Source organism: Mytilus galloprovincialis, chromosome 3, assembly GCF_965363235.1.
Source record: "Mytilus galloprovincialis chromosome 3, xbMytGall1.hap1.1, whole genome shotgun sequence".
Lineage (NCBI taxonomy): Eukaryota > Metazoa > Mollusca > Bivalvia > Mytilida > Mytilidae > Mytilus > Mytilus galloprovincialis.
Genome location: NC_134840.1, coordinates 1,932,082 through 1,947,569, shown reverse-complemented (window position 1 = coordinate 1,947,569; position 15,488 = coordinate 1,932,082). Strand labels below are relative to the sequence as shown.

Genomic DNA, 15,488 nt, shown 5'->3' with positions numbered 1-15,488 from the left:
AACGACTTAAGTCATCAGCTGCTGTCGGACTACAGTATTGCGTGCATTGAAATAAAAATATTGATATTTCAGATTTACTTTTATTTATGTAAATAAGATATAGTATGATATTTATTTAATCTACTGATGTATGTATGTCACTTGTTATCTAATCTTAAAGATACATTTACCACGAACACTGCGTAATTTCTATCTAATTGTTATAATGTTACAGGAAACATCATGATAAGTATTTGATATGCTTTGGATATGGCAAATCCCTTTCACTCAAAAGGTCAATGGACATTAAATGTCTTATTTTGCCAAACAATATGGATACAATTATTAATTTTGAGCAGACATCAAACATCTGTTATCCTATGTTTTACGTAATAGTTGACACAAAATACTTCAATGGCAGATTGTCAAAAAATATTGTTTATCTAATTTAATGTTTATTTGTTTATTTTTATTTTCAAATAATAGATCGCTTTTTTAATCACCATTTTAAATACATTTTAGTTTAAACATATTTATTTTTAGTGGATTGGGAAACAAGTTTTTGCAACTTATATTAGGCAGCAACCATTTGATTTTCTGGGGGGGGGGGGGCTATGGGTTTTTTTTCTGGACAAATTTTTTTTTTCGCCCATGGCGAAAGACAATCTTTTTTTTTCGCGACAAGTCGAAAACAATTTTTTTCTTTCAATTTTAGCATTACATATAGTGGCAGCTGAGGGTGAAACAAACAATTTTTTTTTCTCAGAATCAAAAACAAATTATTTTTTTCTCCAAAAACTGGAAACAAACTTTTTTTTCCAAAAAAAACCATAGCCCCCCCCCCCCCCCCCCCCCACAAAAATCAAATGGTTGTTGCCTTAATCCCTTTCCACTTTGCGGGTGCGAGTGCTGCCTATAGCGGCATTAGTCTGCTCTTTTTCGAAATTTTGTATACTAAATTAAGTAAAATACATCTGGACAAGTTCATTACTTTCTTATTCAGATATAAAGTAGATGTCATGTAACTCAAAACCATACATTTCAGCTTGGATATCGAATATCTCTGTGAGCTTGATTTTGAGGATATTATCGACATTGAGTATTGTGACCTACCAAGATCTCTGTTCTGAAATTAACTCAGTTGAATAATTCAAATTGAGACCTAGGACAACAATGCAGATTTCATCTTCTGTTTTCTCGGTAGTATCTTATCAACCGTCCTTTCATATTGTATTCCCTATCTCAGTTGATAAGTTATGGGTGGCAGTATCCACATCATATGGAATTATTTAACAGGGACATTCTAATATTATTTAAGCAGGATTATGAGAAGAATGCCACAAAACCAGGTTCAACCCACCATTTTTTCCTTTAAAAATGTCCTGTACCAAGTCAGGAATATGGCCATTGTTATATTATTGTTCGTTTCTGTGTGTGTTACATTTTAACGTTGCGTCGTTTGTTTTCTCTTATTTTTGAGTGTAATTTTACATTGCGATAAGACGTGTCACAGTACTTGTCTATCCCAAATTCATGTATTTGATTTTGATGTTATATTTGTTATTCTCGTGGGATTTTGTCTGATGCTTGGTCCGTTTCTGTGTGTGTTACATTTTAGTGTTGTGTCGTAGCTCTCTTATATTTAATACGTTTCCCTCGGTTTTAGTTTGTTACCCCGATTTTGTTTTTTGTCCATGGATAAATGAGTTTTGAACAGCGGTATACTACTGTTGCCTTTATTTAAATCCACATAACGAATGGAAAGCAGGAGATCCTATGAGTTAGTAAGAGGACTCCTTTAGGGGTACATCTGATTCACTTATGGTTGTTTTTTCTCTCTTGGTTGGCATATACTAAATGGATTAACAAGCTTTGACCATCGGTAAATTACTGTTGTCTCTTAAAGATATCTGTATGTTTTGATGTTTTCTCTGCAGAAAAAATTGCCATATAGTGTAGAAAAGCTAATGTCCATTTTAATTATATACAGTTTGATATATAAATATTAAATATAAATTTCACTTTGAGATCAGCTGTATTAACAACCGAGTGTTACTATGCTTATTTTAGAAAAACCTTTCATCCATGTTGTTTACTGTTTGTTTTGCATCCAGTCAAAAAATTCTTTTGAATATTTAAATTTTTTTCAGGTTAAATTGATACCCGTACCAATTGCAAGTCAGGAATATGAAAATTGTTTTTCATTCGTTTGATGTACTTGAGCTTTTTATTCTGCCATTATATAAAGGACTTTCTCTTTTGAATTTTCCTTTAAGTTCAGTATTTTTGCTATCTTTACTTTTTATTGTAGTATGCAAACCTTCAACATTTTAGGGCAGGACCATGTAACCTCATGCTTTGTACAATACAGATATGCAGGGCCTGTTTTTACATGTGAACAAATCATTTAGCCGTCTAGTCTATAGATTGTATAATGAGAGAAATACTGATTTTTGAAGTCTTTAGTTAGACAAGAAATCAGATCAATTCTAATGCCCAAATACATGCACATTATCACAAAGCTAGAAGTGAACAAACCTCTAATGCCCAAATACACGCACATTATCACAAAGCTAGAAGTGAACAAACCTCTAATGCCCAAATACACGCACATTATCACAAAGCTAGAAGTGAACAAACCTCTAATGCTAACAGTAAATTAAAAGTTTTTTTCTTTCTAAAATTGCATTTAATACTTATAATTTCTATAGAAAAACAATCTATAATTTTAATCACAGTGTTAATTTTGATAGCAGCTCATACATACATTGGTAAATGCTTTCAAATAACAATATAAAAATGACTTCACCATAAGGTGGACCTACTCAATTGTGGTCACCATATTAAAATGCAAGGTAAAATAGATATACAAACAATATGAAAATGTCAATGTAAACAAGTTTCAGAATCTCATGAAATGCTTAAAGTAATTACATTGTTTCTTTAATTAGCAATAAGTTATGTATATTAACACATCTAAGACACATTTAAACAAGTTCCAGGTTTCCATCATTATATCACAATTTTTGCTATATAAATAAAACTGTTACATTACTTCTATGGGTGGTTCTGGAAAGTATTTTACTATTTTTAGCCATAATTTTGGTTAATTACATATTATTATTAGTGTTCATAATGCACATGAGAATAATTAGCTTAAAAATTAATTGTTTATTACTAAAGAATTCTCTTTCACAACATTTACAAGATATGACATACCATATCCAATCTTCAATCACTAGGTTTACAGTTTTTATATGAAATCCTGAATAATATTACTGTATTGTATCTTAATTCTTTCTCTGTCCACATCTTCAAACATCATAATAACTTTTCACATCAAAACAAGTGTAAACAATTTGTGTCAAAGCTTCCTTTCAAAAATATGAAATTTAATTAAATAAACAATGTACAGGATTTGCAATCACAGGACATTAGTATGTAAATAAGAAAGAGCATAATAAAGTTGCAAACATATGTTAATTAAGGATAAATGCTACTCTGTTTCAAAATATCAAGCTTTATAAAAGGATATAATAAATTGATAAAATATAAATAACAGAACTTAAGAAGACAGATAAAAAGTCCTTGTCTTTCAGATGAAAGCCATCAAAAATCTGGATCGAAATGAATCACTCTTGATCTTTATACACTTAACATTTGTATCTTTTTCTTTCAAAAACTATGAAAAATAACAAGCATTTTATAACATTTGAAAAATAGCTTTTTAAACTGTATGTATAAGAATTATGGCAAGAAAGGTAGGGGTTAGATGGTAAAATGTTTAATGGCACGACATGGATAAAACCAGAGGATTCCAAAATATTTCACAAAAATTCAAAAACAAGAGCAGCGTTAAAATGAGTGCTAATGGTAATAAATATTTTAATTGACTGAATGAAAATCAATAAAAATTTTACATCTAACAAAAATAGACTAGGAAACTCCTAAAATCCTCAAATTATCTGTAGCTTACAAACAACAGTTAAATATGGCAGTAATGATAATTTAAAACATCATGATGTAAATAATCTACAACTAATCTGATTTCTGATTTGCTTTGCCTCCAGACAGTCTTTTTAAAGAGTTGTTGGGCTGTGGTACACCAAAGTGCAGTCCTTATTGAAAACATGTTAATTGTCAACCAGACTTGGTGGTGTGTATGTGTTAAAAGATACAAATTAATAAGAAATTGGTTAATGCACAAATTGTTTACACAAAATTCGATATTTTACCATTTCAAGATGTAAACTTGGTTTCATACATTTAGGTCAGAAATTGTCATCATGATTTCTATATGGACTACACCATTAGGATGACAAACAAAATGAGTTCTTAAAAGGCTGTCAGAGGAATCTTGTATTCATCTTTAAAAAGACTTATATCAGTCAAAAAGACTTATATCAGTCAAAAAGACTTATATTAGTAAAAAAGACTTATATCAGTCAAAAAGAGTATTCAAAAGACTTGTAATAGTCAACAAGACCTATAATAGTTAACATGACCTTTCCAAGTCAACAAGGCCTACTATACAAGATCACTGATTCTTTGGTGCTTCATGATGTATGTTAGCTATAATCAACAATATCACTGATTCTTTGGTGCTTCATGATGTATGTTAGCTATAATCAACAATATCACTGATTCTTTGGTGCTTCATGATGTATGTTAGCTATAATCAACAATATCACTGATTCTTTGGTGCTTCATGATGTATGTTAGCTATAATCAACAATATCACTGATTCTTTGGTGCTTCATGATGTATGTTAGCTATAATCAACAATATCACTGATTCTTTGGTGCTTCATGATGTATGTTAGCTATAATCAACAATATCACTGATTCTTTGGTGCTTCATGATGTATGTTAGCTATAATCAACAATATCACTGATTCTTTGGTGCTTCATGATGTATGTTAGCTATAATCAACAATATCACTGATTCTTTGGTGCTTCATGATGTATGTTAGCTATAATCAACAATATCACTGATTCTTTGGTGCTTCATGATGTATGTTAGCTATAATCAACAATATCACTGATTCTTTGGTGCTTCATGATGTATGTTAGCTATAATCAACAATATCACTGATTCTTTGGTGCTTCATGATGTATGTTAGCTATAATCAACAATATCACTGATTCTTTGGTGCTTCATGATGTATGTTAGCTATAATCAACAATATCACTGATTCTTTGGTGCTTCATGATGTATGTTAGCTATAATCAACAATATCACTGATTCTTTGGTGCTTCATGATGTATGTTAGCTACAACACAACCAAATGTACTCATAACTGTAGGTAATTCTTGTCCTTCTGCCCACGTCTGTCGTCCTTTCTCTTCTTTTAACCAACAGAGTCCTGCCATCCAACTTTTATCATCTTCTCCACCAACAATCAATATGGTGTTTCCATATTTCACAATTCCTTAAACAAAAGATAATTTGTTGTGTATTTATTTAATAGTGTAAATGTGTATATAGATTGGTAACAACAATATCAAAATCAAACATTGTGATTTTATAGGAAACATATATTGGATAAGGTAAAATAATTCTCTCAACACAATTTCTTCTTGGAGGTGGTGGTGGTGGGGGGGGGGGGGTTATGTGCCAAAATGAAGTTTGTAAATGTTTACCTTCATTAGTAAAAATAAACTATGCAATAAAGTACAATTTAAATTATCATAAAAGTAGTTATTAGTTTTTCATATACAGAACATAAAAAAATGAATAGTCTAAGGGCAGATAACCCCTATAAATAATGTTTAATGTAAAATATGTATTAAAGTTTAACTTTAAAAACAAAATATGTGCATAATCTTTTTTAGTGAAGACTACTTTTGTGTATAAAATGAATACAGATAAGGGATTTTCTTTGTTTTATATATTTCACTGGGCAATTAAATCAGTTCATTCATAAGTATGAAAAATGTAACTTACATTTTCAGTAAGAAATTCTATTTTCACAGACATTTTGTTTGATGATTTTTAATTTTTGTTTCATGTAACAAAAAGATACTCTCAATTTTGTCAGTTTATGTTTTATATTTGGTGAGTTAACACTAACCTTTTATCTAATTTGTTTTTAAATTACTAATAAATATTTTTAATACAGCTGAAAGAGATTGAAGTACATGATTTTATGATATTATAAGAAACTAATTTACCAGCTCCACATAATGCATTTGGAAGTTCTGGTCCTGGGCTCCAGGTCTGGCTCTCTGGATCAAATATCTCTACAGAACTAACACAGTGTTCTGGTAAAAACTCTCTCTTCCATTTCTCACTTAATGCTGAATTTCCACCTAATTAAAAAAACAAACAAACATAAGCTAGTGAAGGCTTTTAATATCTGATCTAACATTTTATTCTAACCTTTCTAATACAAATTAAACTGGGAATATTTATTAAAAAAAAATGCATATAAAAAACCTTCTTTGAAAGTTGCACTGAGTGAACAGAGCTGTTTTATAATCCAGTAAAAATATGTTGAGTTGATTTATAATAATTTATACATGCTGATTGACTGATCAAATATAGTAAATCTCGTGTTAATTCATTAATAAAGGTGTGCCCTTAATATTTAATTCCATGACACATATCCATAAAGAGAGATATATTACTGTTATAAATTATAACACAACATGTGCCACATGTGGAGCAGGAACTGCTAATTCTTCTATAGCACCTGGAATACCATAGTTTTTGATGCGGTTTGTATTCCTCAGTCTTTAGGTTTCTATATTTTGTGTTTTTGTTGTTTGTGTTTTTTTTGTGTTCTGCCCTGGCTTTGTCAGTTTGTTTTTGACTCATTAGTATCTTTCGACTCATAAGTTATGATCATTGTGCAAAGGTTTGTTATTCTATCATGTTTAATTGAACAAATGATTACATAATATTTATAATAGAATCTTAAAATATATCCTTCAAAAAGTAACCATGTTAAGCAGGACAAGCTAATATTTCAGTTTCTGCAAAAATGAGTCTTATTTAAGACTTTTGTAGACAAAATATGTGCCTGACGTACAAAATTTAAATCCTGGTATCTACGATGAGTTTAATTAGCAATAAAATGGATTTAACAAAAGATTATTTGATGAAGGAGGTTTCCCAGTCATATTACCAATAACATAGATCTTGTCTTTATACACAACACTCCCAGCTAGAACTCGAGCTATATTCATGGGAGGCAACTCTGACCATGTATCTTCTGTTGGATCATACCTAAAATATACATCATATGAGTATTACAAATATATGAAAGGATAACTATTCAGGCTCATATCAGCTAATACATTTATAATTAGTAGCACTTTTGTATTAAAATGACCATATGTCTGTCCCCTTCAGGGTGAATAGGTTAAACTTTTATATCTATATTTCACTGATCAGAAAACTTGATAAATAATCACTGTAATTGCACCAGAAGAGTATGAATTTAAGGTTAGTAATCAGCTATTGATATATATAAATTTCTCCCTTTCTTAAACTTGTCATAAACTTGATGGTTTTCTGTAACCATAGAACATAGGCCTTACAAATTCATAAACAATAAGTTACTAACAATTGTGGATGGTTTTCTGTAACATTAAGTGATCTTTGATAAAACCTAGTCCTAACCTATACACAGAGTTACTAACAACTGTGGATGGTTTTCTGTAACATTAAGTGATCTTTGATAAAACCTAGTCCTTACCTATACACTAAGTTACTAACATCTGTGGATGGTTTTCTGTAACATTAAGTGATCTTTGATAAAACCTAGTCCTTACCTATACACAGAGTTACTAACAACTGTGGATGGTTTTCTGTAACATTAAGTGATCTTTGATAAAACCTAGTCCTTACCTATACACAGAGTTACTAACAACTGTGGATGGTTTTCTGTAACATTAAGTTATCTTTGATAAAACCTACTCCTTACCTATACACAGAGTTAGTAACATCTGTGGATGGTTTTCTGTAACATTAAGTGATCTTTGATAAAACCTACTCCTTACCTATACACAGAGTTACTAACATCTGTGGATGGTTTTCTGTAACATTAAGTGATCTTTGATAAAACCTACTCCTTACCTATACACAGAGTTACTAACATCTGTGGATGGTTTTCTGTAACATTAAGTGATCTTTGATAAAACCTAGTCCTTACCTATACACAGAGTTACTAACATCTGTGGACGCCTCCCCTCCAAAAACATACAACCTTCCCCTGTAACTCAAGGCTGTCATAAATCTTAGTGCCTTTGGTAGAGGGGCCACCAGCATCCAGGCATTAGAGTGGGGGTCATATCGTTCAACACTACTAAGTATCTCTGTCCCATCCTGACCTCCAATAGCAAACATGTACCTGTAAGTAATTGTAAATAAACAAATGTGTATATGTGTATTGTCTATAAAATGTTGAAACAAGTGTCATTAGGCTGTTAGTTTTTCACAATTGAATTGTTACATATTTTTCGTATATGGGCCTTTTTATAGCAAACTGTACAGTATGGTTTTTTTCTCATTGTTGAAGGTCATATGGTTGCCTATTTTTGCTTACATCCACTTCCTTTTAACTTTGGGGATAACCAGGTTCACTGAAACTAACAAGCAAAAGTTGTCAAATTTAAACATGTACATGTTATATCTTTAGCCTAAATCAGGCCAATGTTTTTCTCCTTTGAATCGTTGTACATTATGTTATGCCTGGGCCTTTTACATGTTGAATGCTTTATAGTGACCTATTGATGTTTACATTTTTTGTCCGAATTTGGTTAACGTTCCAACAGATACATATAGTTGTCTCATTGGAAATCATACCAAATCTTTCTTCTTATTTTGAGTCTGTCTGTCTAGGTACTCCAAGTCATCATATACATTGAAGGTCTGTCCCAACTTTACTCAACCTAATTAGGCTTACCCATCAACCACTGTGAGTGAGAACTGTGACCTACACATATTCATCTTGGCCTTAGTCTGCCAGGCACATTCTAGCTGATCAAACATATAGAAGTTATTGGATACCCCCTCTGTTGTGATAGAACCTCTGTAGTTAATCTTCCGTATGGCACCTCCAGCTAAATAAACCTGATTCTCTCCTGTTATTGCACAACCTGAAAGTCACAACAGCAAAGCAGAATATTATAGTGATATATATAGCATGTGTGAAATATAATCTAGAAAATTTCTGAAATGTTATTGTCTACTTAGGAATGTTAATACTAAATAACATATTTATTTTGAAAGATATTATATACAGTACAATTGTCTTTTATTTTTTAGCCCTGACATTGTCAGTTTATTTCTGATCTATGAGTTTGAATGTCCCTCTGGTATTTTTCGTTCTTTTTTTTATATACATGTATGTTATCATAGTCATATGTCTACATCAAATTTATAAAACCAAATTGAAGGAGATATTTTTGCAACAATTTCAAATATACATGTATATAAAATGTTTTACCTGTTGTATGTGATATATTTTTCCTTTTACCACAAAATCATAATTTCCAAAAATATGTGTTTTTTCCAAGTCCTTTGGTAAACTCTTGAAATACCGACCATCATTCAATCAAGTACAAGTATATACCATTTTTGTCAAATTAAGGAAAATAAAATTGAGAATAGAAATGGGGAATTTTGAAATGTTGGCCAGGATCTTGGAGGCCTGAAAGTGACTTCTGAAAGGTAGTCTAACAGTTTTTGACAATGTCAAGATCCACTAACTAGTAAAAATACATACAATGTACAACAAACATGTCAAAGATTCAACAGCTAGACATACAACTTACCTGGGGTATACAAACTTTGTGGCAGTTTACATATAGAAATGACTTCTCCTGTCTTTGGCAGTAGTAACTCCATACTGTTGAATTTCTTGAGAGAATCTTCAGTGTACGGATTAGCTATGATCATTACTCCCCTCTCATATAACATGCCTTGTCTTGGCATTAAGTTCAGATCCATTTCCTGTTGCCTATTTCGTAACATGTGGTAATATCGTACAATATCTAATGTCTTCCTTAATGATTCACAACTCCTCAATAAAGTGTTTGGATCAATTTTATCACAGAAATAGTATGAAGTAATGTTTGCAAACCTTACACAATTCATGATCTCCATTAAATGATTTTGTCTTTTTTCCTTTTCTGTCATAACCCATTCTAAGCATGCTTCAAAAACTGTCTCTTCAACCGTAACGTTAATATCATCATCACTGACAATCTCCACAAGTTTATCGGCAGGCAGAGATAAAAATTCTTGCTGTTTACATAATACTGAAAACTGATTATTAATAATCTCTTTTGCTTTTAAAGCTAAGATCTCACACTCATGTGCTTTGGCAAAGAAATAAACACCAATACAATTAACAACAGTGATATGATTCATCATGAATTCAGCACATCCTGTCCGTAACGATAACAACTGGAATCGGTTTGACGCAGACAATAAATGTTGTACGGTATCTTCTGATAAACTCACTTGTCCTGTATATATATAATCTAACACTAACTCCATTGTTAACGAGTCAATCTCATGTAATGCAATCTTATCTTGGTGGCTTTCAGCCATATCTGTTGAAAACATTGCCATGAAAAAAGGACTAGATATTGCCAAAACATTTTTATGGCAGGGAAAATCTTTCCCATCAACTGAAAGCACAACATCAACAAATTCTTTGTTACGGTATAGTTTTGAAAACCCTCTAAGAAAGTTATGGGCCCTGTCTTTGTCTATAAATAGATTATTATTTGTTGTGACACCATCCCCTTGCTCACTGGTCTGTGAAATATTTGAGTCAATAAGACTTGAGCTCCTACTCTGCTGAGACTCTACCAATACCAAACCATTATTGTTTTCCATGACTGCACTGATTCCCCAACATAGGTCAATATCTGAAACAAATGTAACTTTGTTATCATGGTTATATCTAATTTCAGTACTGAATTTACCAACACATACAATGTACATATAGATACTTTTCTTATGTTTTATACAATAAATACATAAGATCTTAATTAAACATGACTGCATCTAATGCACAATTGAAAAAAAACCAAAAAGCATAGATTGAAGTAGAGCTATATATTGATTAATAAGATTCTGTTAAAATGTACATGTACTTGCTTTTTTTGTTGATTGTTGACTGGCATAAAATAAAGTACATATACTATGATTACCTTTTCTTTGAGTACTAACATGACTAGGGGACAATGAAAGTATATTATTCTATTCATGCCCCCACATCTTTTTTTATTTGTGTTCAACATGTTCAATTGATATCCTACTGTTTTAACGTACTATAAATAAAACTATGAGAAATTACACATGATGGAACTTTCTATATAGCCTAAATACAGCAAAAGACACTGATTTGTTAGTGTAATTATATTATGGATATGAATAACGAAGGCTATATCTGTCATGTCTGAACATTTTTGACATTTTTGTATATGATGTTGCCCCTGGGAGTACGCCTGATCTCAAATTGTGTGCTACATTCTGTAGGTATGGAAATGTGCATACACATGTAGCTCTTAATTCACATATACTTTAAAGGTCCTAATGATCATGATGATATTTTTTACATTCAATGGTCTGCAAATGGTCAAAAATTATCATGAGGACCATTCATTAGGTCTGAGACCACAATAGTCGTCCCTAGTGTTGACGGTGTGTTACTTGCCAATTTTTTTTATACACCTTCCAAATTTATTTCTTCATGTTTTATATCCAAATTGCAAGTAGGGGTTGAAATTAAACTGTTAAAAAATTTGTGTCCAGAATTTTAGAGTAAATTAGTGATTTTGTACAGCTGAAAAAGTTTTAAAATTAGCACTTCTAAAGCTGTCAAAAGATCTCAAAACCCCCTAAACATAAAATTGTCCATATTTGGAGTTTGAGCTGATGAAGTTTTCTATAATTTTGATATAATTTGTACCAAAAGTAGTACAACACACTGTAATATTTTATTGAGAAGGCCCAGGTGGGATTTTTTTAATTTTCATTTATTGTCTCTGCACTACGAAATAATTGACATTGTGGTCTCGGACCATTAAAAGGTTCAGATATTCAGCTTATCCCTTTTTGTCTGCCATTACTGGACATCACAAAGCTTAATCTCCTCAAATTTTCACTCCACATTAGAAAATAACTGACGCCACAATGGAATCAAAGAGCTGATTGCTCTGAGGTGGAAGAAGGTGAATAAAAGGTAACTTGAATTACTATAAAAGCAAGCCCATTAACCAAGCCTGCTTTGTTCCATTATCGTTATGACATATTTTTTTTCTTCAAACAAGAATGTGTCATAAGTTCATGGATTTCCCATCCGTACAATCATTTTCTATGTTCAGTGGACCCTGAAAACTAGGTAAAATCTTTAATTTGGCAGTAAAATTAGAATGATCATGTCATAAGGAACACATGTGTACTAAGTTTCAAGTTGGATTTCAACTTCATCAAAAACTACCTCGACCATAAACTTTAACCTGAAGCAGGACAGACGGACAGACCAGAAAACATAATGCCCATAAATGGGGCATAAAAATAGTAAGACTTGCTTCATACATTTTTTGTACCTGCCAACTTTTAAAAGTCCCCATGGGTGTTTTTAGTGCGCGACAACGATTTTAAAGGTTACAATTTTTAGCGAAGTATTTTGCGCAATCTGCATGATCTGGATTGTCTAGAAAAAGTGTCATATTTGTAAGATGAGCTTACATGCCTTTTTCTTAAGTCTGTTTGCATGATTCTAGTTATTAAATCAGTAGAAAAGATGAACATGTACAAAATGTAGCTAGCAGACCAGGGTTTATTTTCTTGTGTAAGAATATTAGATGCTTGTTGAGATTTCCAATTTTGAATTATGCACAAAGATGGACCTTTAACAGGTTGGGAACAACACTCCAAATGAGGGGTAACCCTCATTGGAAGAACATCTCAACCCACGGTAAAAAATGAGCACCTTCATATTCATATTATTTGATGAAACTTTTCCCCAAGAACTATGCATCTATCAAGTATTAAATGGTCAAAACGTGTCAAAAGAATTGTGTGATGTTTCTAAACTTATATCTTCTTTATTAATTTGACCCCTCATTTAGAAAAGTTGTTCCAAATATAATGAATTTTCCCACTTTTGAGTTAAAAATATTAAAAATTTCTTTCTTTTTTTTTTCAACAGTAAAATGACCCCTTGTTTTAGGGAGTCCCTAATTTAAGGGACACCACTCATAATGGGGTGGGGGCAACCTGTTTGTTGGTTTTTGTGAAAAAAAGAATAGTACAATATACATTGTGCTTTAAATGATTTAATTGAATACAAAAATAACATGTAGTATTATGTCAATTAGTGAGAAAACTACTATTTATTATCTTTATGGTAGTACTGCATCATTGAATTTTGTCAATCAGCCATGCTTTTATCCTTAAGTTGTGTTAGAACCTCCTTGCAGATGAATATTCACCTGCCATGTTCACGATTTTACAACTAGATGAAAACAACACAAGTTCGAAATCTAGCATGTTAGAATAATCTTCAGAGAAAATGTTTTTGATTGGCTTATTAATTTTATCATAAAACATCAGTAAATAGAATGAACACAGGGCGAACGTACTATATGGGCTAAAGAATTCAGGACGAACAGACCAAGGGCGAACATGTAAACAGGGCAAGTCGATCCAATACCAAATTCATGCATGCATACTACAAATATCTACATTAAAAACATTCTGTTATAATTTACAAAAATAAAAGGGTACATATTTATGATATGGATAGTGATTGTTTTTCAATCCTAATTTACAAATTAAATGATTCAGATGCTTAATCATATGTAAAAATCGGTGTCAAGACTAGGAAGTTGTTCTGAAATTGTAATACACAGAAACAGACGCGGCATACAGAGGTGGTAACGGTTCAATGATTTTACAGCCAGCACCATAGGCCTTCAGAAGTCTTGAAGTCTTCTTCCACCAAAAATGATTGCTGTATGATGTCAATAATTCAACCGGCGCCTAATTCCAATTAGCAATAAGGTGTATTGGTCAAGTTTGACAGATCAACATTAAATGTAGGTGTAATTTGTGAGCTTGAGAAAAACCTGTGATAGTTCCTGGTTGCGATCATCTAATTAATGGTGTTGAAGCCTTTAAAATAAGAGTTTAGTGTCAGTTAGTCCGAGATTACTCTGACGTCCAACGGCTGTTTTACCAGACAAGCTGGGGCCGTGGGACGTCAGAGCTTGTCCCATATCAAAAAGTGGATATTTGCCCACCCAAAATAGATGTGCTGCTTCGTCGCTTCTGGTGCCGACTTACGGCCTTGGAATTATATAAATCGGGCATCAATCTGTTCATTTTTCATTTATCTCTTCATTTATGTAAGTTTCACTTACCTGCCAACCTTTATTTTCTCATTATTAGACATTTTTCACAGTGACCCATCGATTTCAGCATTTTGACTTTCACTTTCAAATGGACGTCAAGTTACGAGAGTTTGTGGTCTCGAGACTCAAAATATGCAAATATTTATATTTTTCACCTCCTTTATAGGAGATCGATGATTAACATTTAGTAGCAAACCATGATTTTTCTCCTCCTTTACAGGAGATCGGTATGAAGCATTTAGTTCCGACCACGTTACAATCGGAAGCTCTCGGACATTTAGATAACTTGTATCGTAAATGAACGAGGTGTTACATTATGGTCATTTGCATAAATCATCACTGTTTTCTCGTGGTCATGTGATAATCTTTGAAAATGAACTTAGGCAAAATGCCGAAATCGATGGGTCACTGTGAAAACTGTCTAATGATGAGAAAATAAAGGTTGGCAGCTGGTAGCTGAAACTTACATAAATGAAGAGATAAATGAAAAATGAACAGATTGATGACCGATTTATATAATTCCAAGGTCGTCAGTCGGCACCAGAAGCAACGAAGCAGCGCATCTATTTTGGGTGGGAATTTATCCACTTTTTGATATGGGACAAGCTCTGACGTCCCACGGCCCCAGCTTATTTGGCAAAACAGCCGTTGGACATCAAAGTAATCTCGGACTAAGTGTCAGTAATATGTTCCTTTATTAAAAATTTCAGAGAAAGTCAAACGATGCAAAACCAAAAATGCCAAGCGTTTTTAGTCTTTTCGTTTTGCTATATTTTTTTTTATAGTCCATAGATTCAAGATTCAAGAAGTATTTAGTTTTCGGCGAGAATATTTTTTTTCATACGACAAATGCAGAACACTATTTGTTACAGTAACGGTCCTGGGTGACGTTCTGATACTACCTGTCGATTAAACTAAATAATATTTCTCTTCATAAAGGATAAATGACAACACTAATGCTGACTAACTTGAATCTTATTTTTTCAGAAATTGCCGGAAGTTTATTCCAGTATTGTAAAATGCGGATCAAAACGGACAAATTTGAAATATATCCGGATTGGATAGTGCTTTCGATGTGAAACCCATTTTATTTTTCATTTGTCGTTTATATCCAATAAATGCATTTTT

The 15,488-nt window shown here is 32.2% G+C and overlaps 1 protein-coding gene across 1 annotated transcript; it reads right to left on the bottom strand.

Annotated features, from left to right (window-relative positions):
* Nucleotides 1-2,645: 2,645 nt before the first annotated feature.
* On the bottom strand, nt 2,646-10,835 carry LOC143066915 (kelch repeat and BTB domain-containing protein 8-like). The gene is made up of 6 exons (XM_076239761.1): nt 9,762-10,835; nt 8,891-9,083; nt 8,138-8,335; nt 7,109-7,209; nt 6,153-6,290; nt 2,646-5,410 (listed from the first exon to the last, which is right to left on the bottom strand). The coding sequence occupies exons 1-6, from the start codon at nt 10,831-10,833 to the stop codon at nt 5,217-5,219; spliced, it is 1,896 nt and encodes a 631-aa protein (XP_076095876.1). The 5' UTR covers nt 10,834-10,835; the 3' UTR covers nt 2,646-5,216.
* Nucleotides 10,836-15,488: the final 4,653 nt, after the last annotated feature.

What these genes read in the sequence shown, in the direction of transcription:
- LOC143066915 (XM_076239761.1), bottom strand. Translation starts at nt 10,833, where the DNA reads ATGGAAAACAATAATGGTTTGGTATTGGTAGAGTCTCAGCAGAGTAGG. An exon ending in ACAAAGTTTGTATACCCCAG is followed by an intron (nt 9,084 to 9,761) that starts GTAAGTTGTATG and finishes TGTGACTTTCAG; the next exon opens with GTTGTGCAATAACAGGAGAG. An exon ending in GTTAGTAACTCTGTGTATAG is followed by an intron (nt 7,210 to 8,137) that starts GTAAGGACTAGG and finishes TGTATATTTTAG; the next exon opens with GTATGATCCAACAGAAGATA.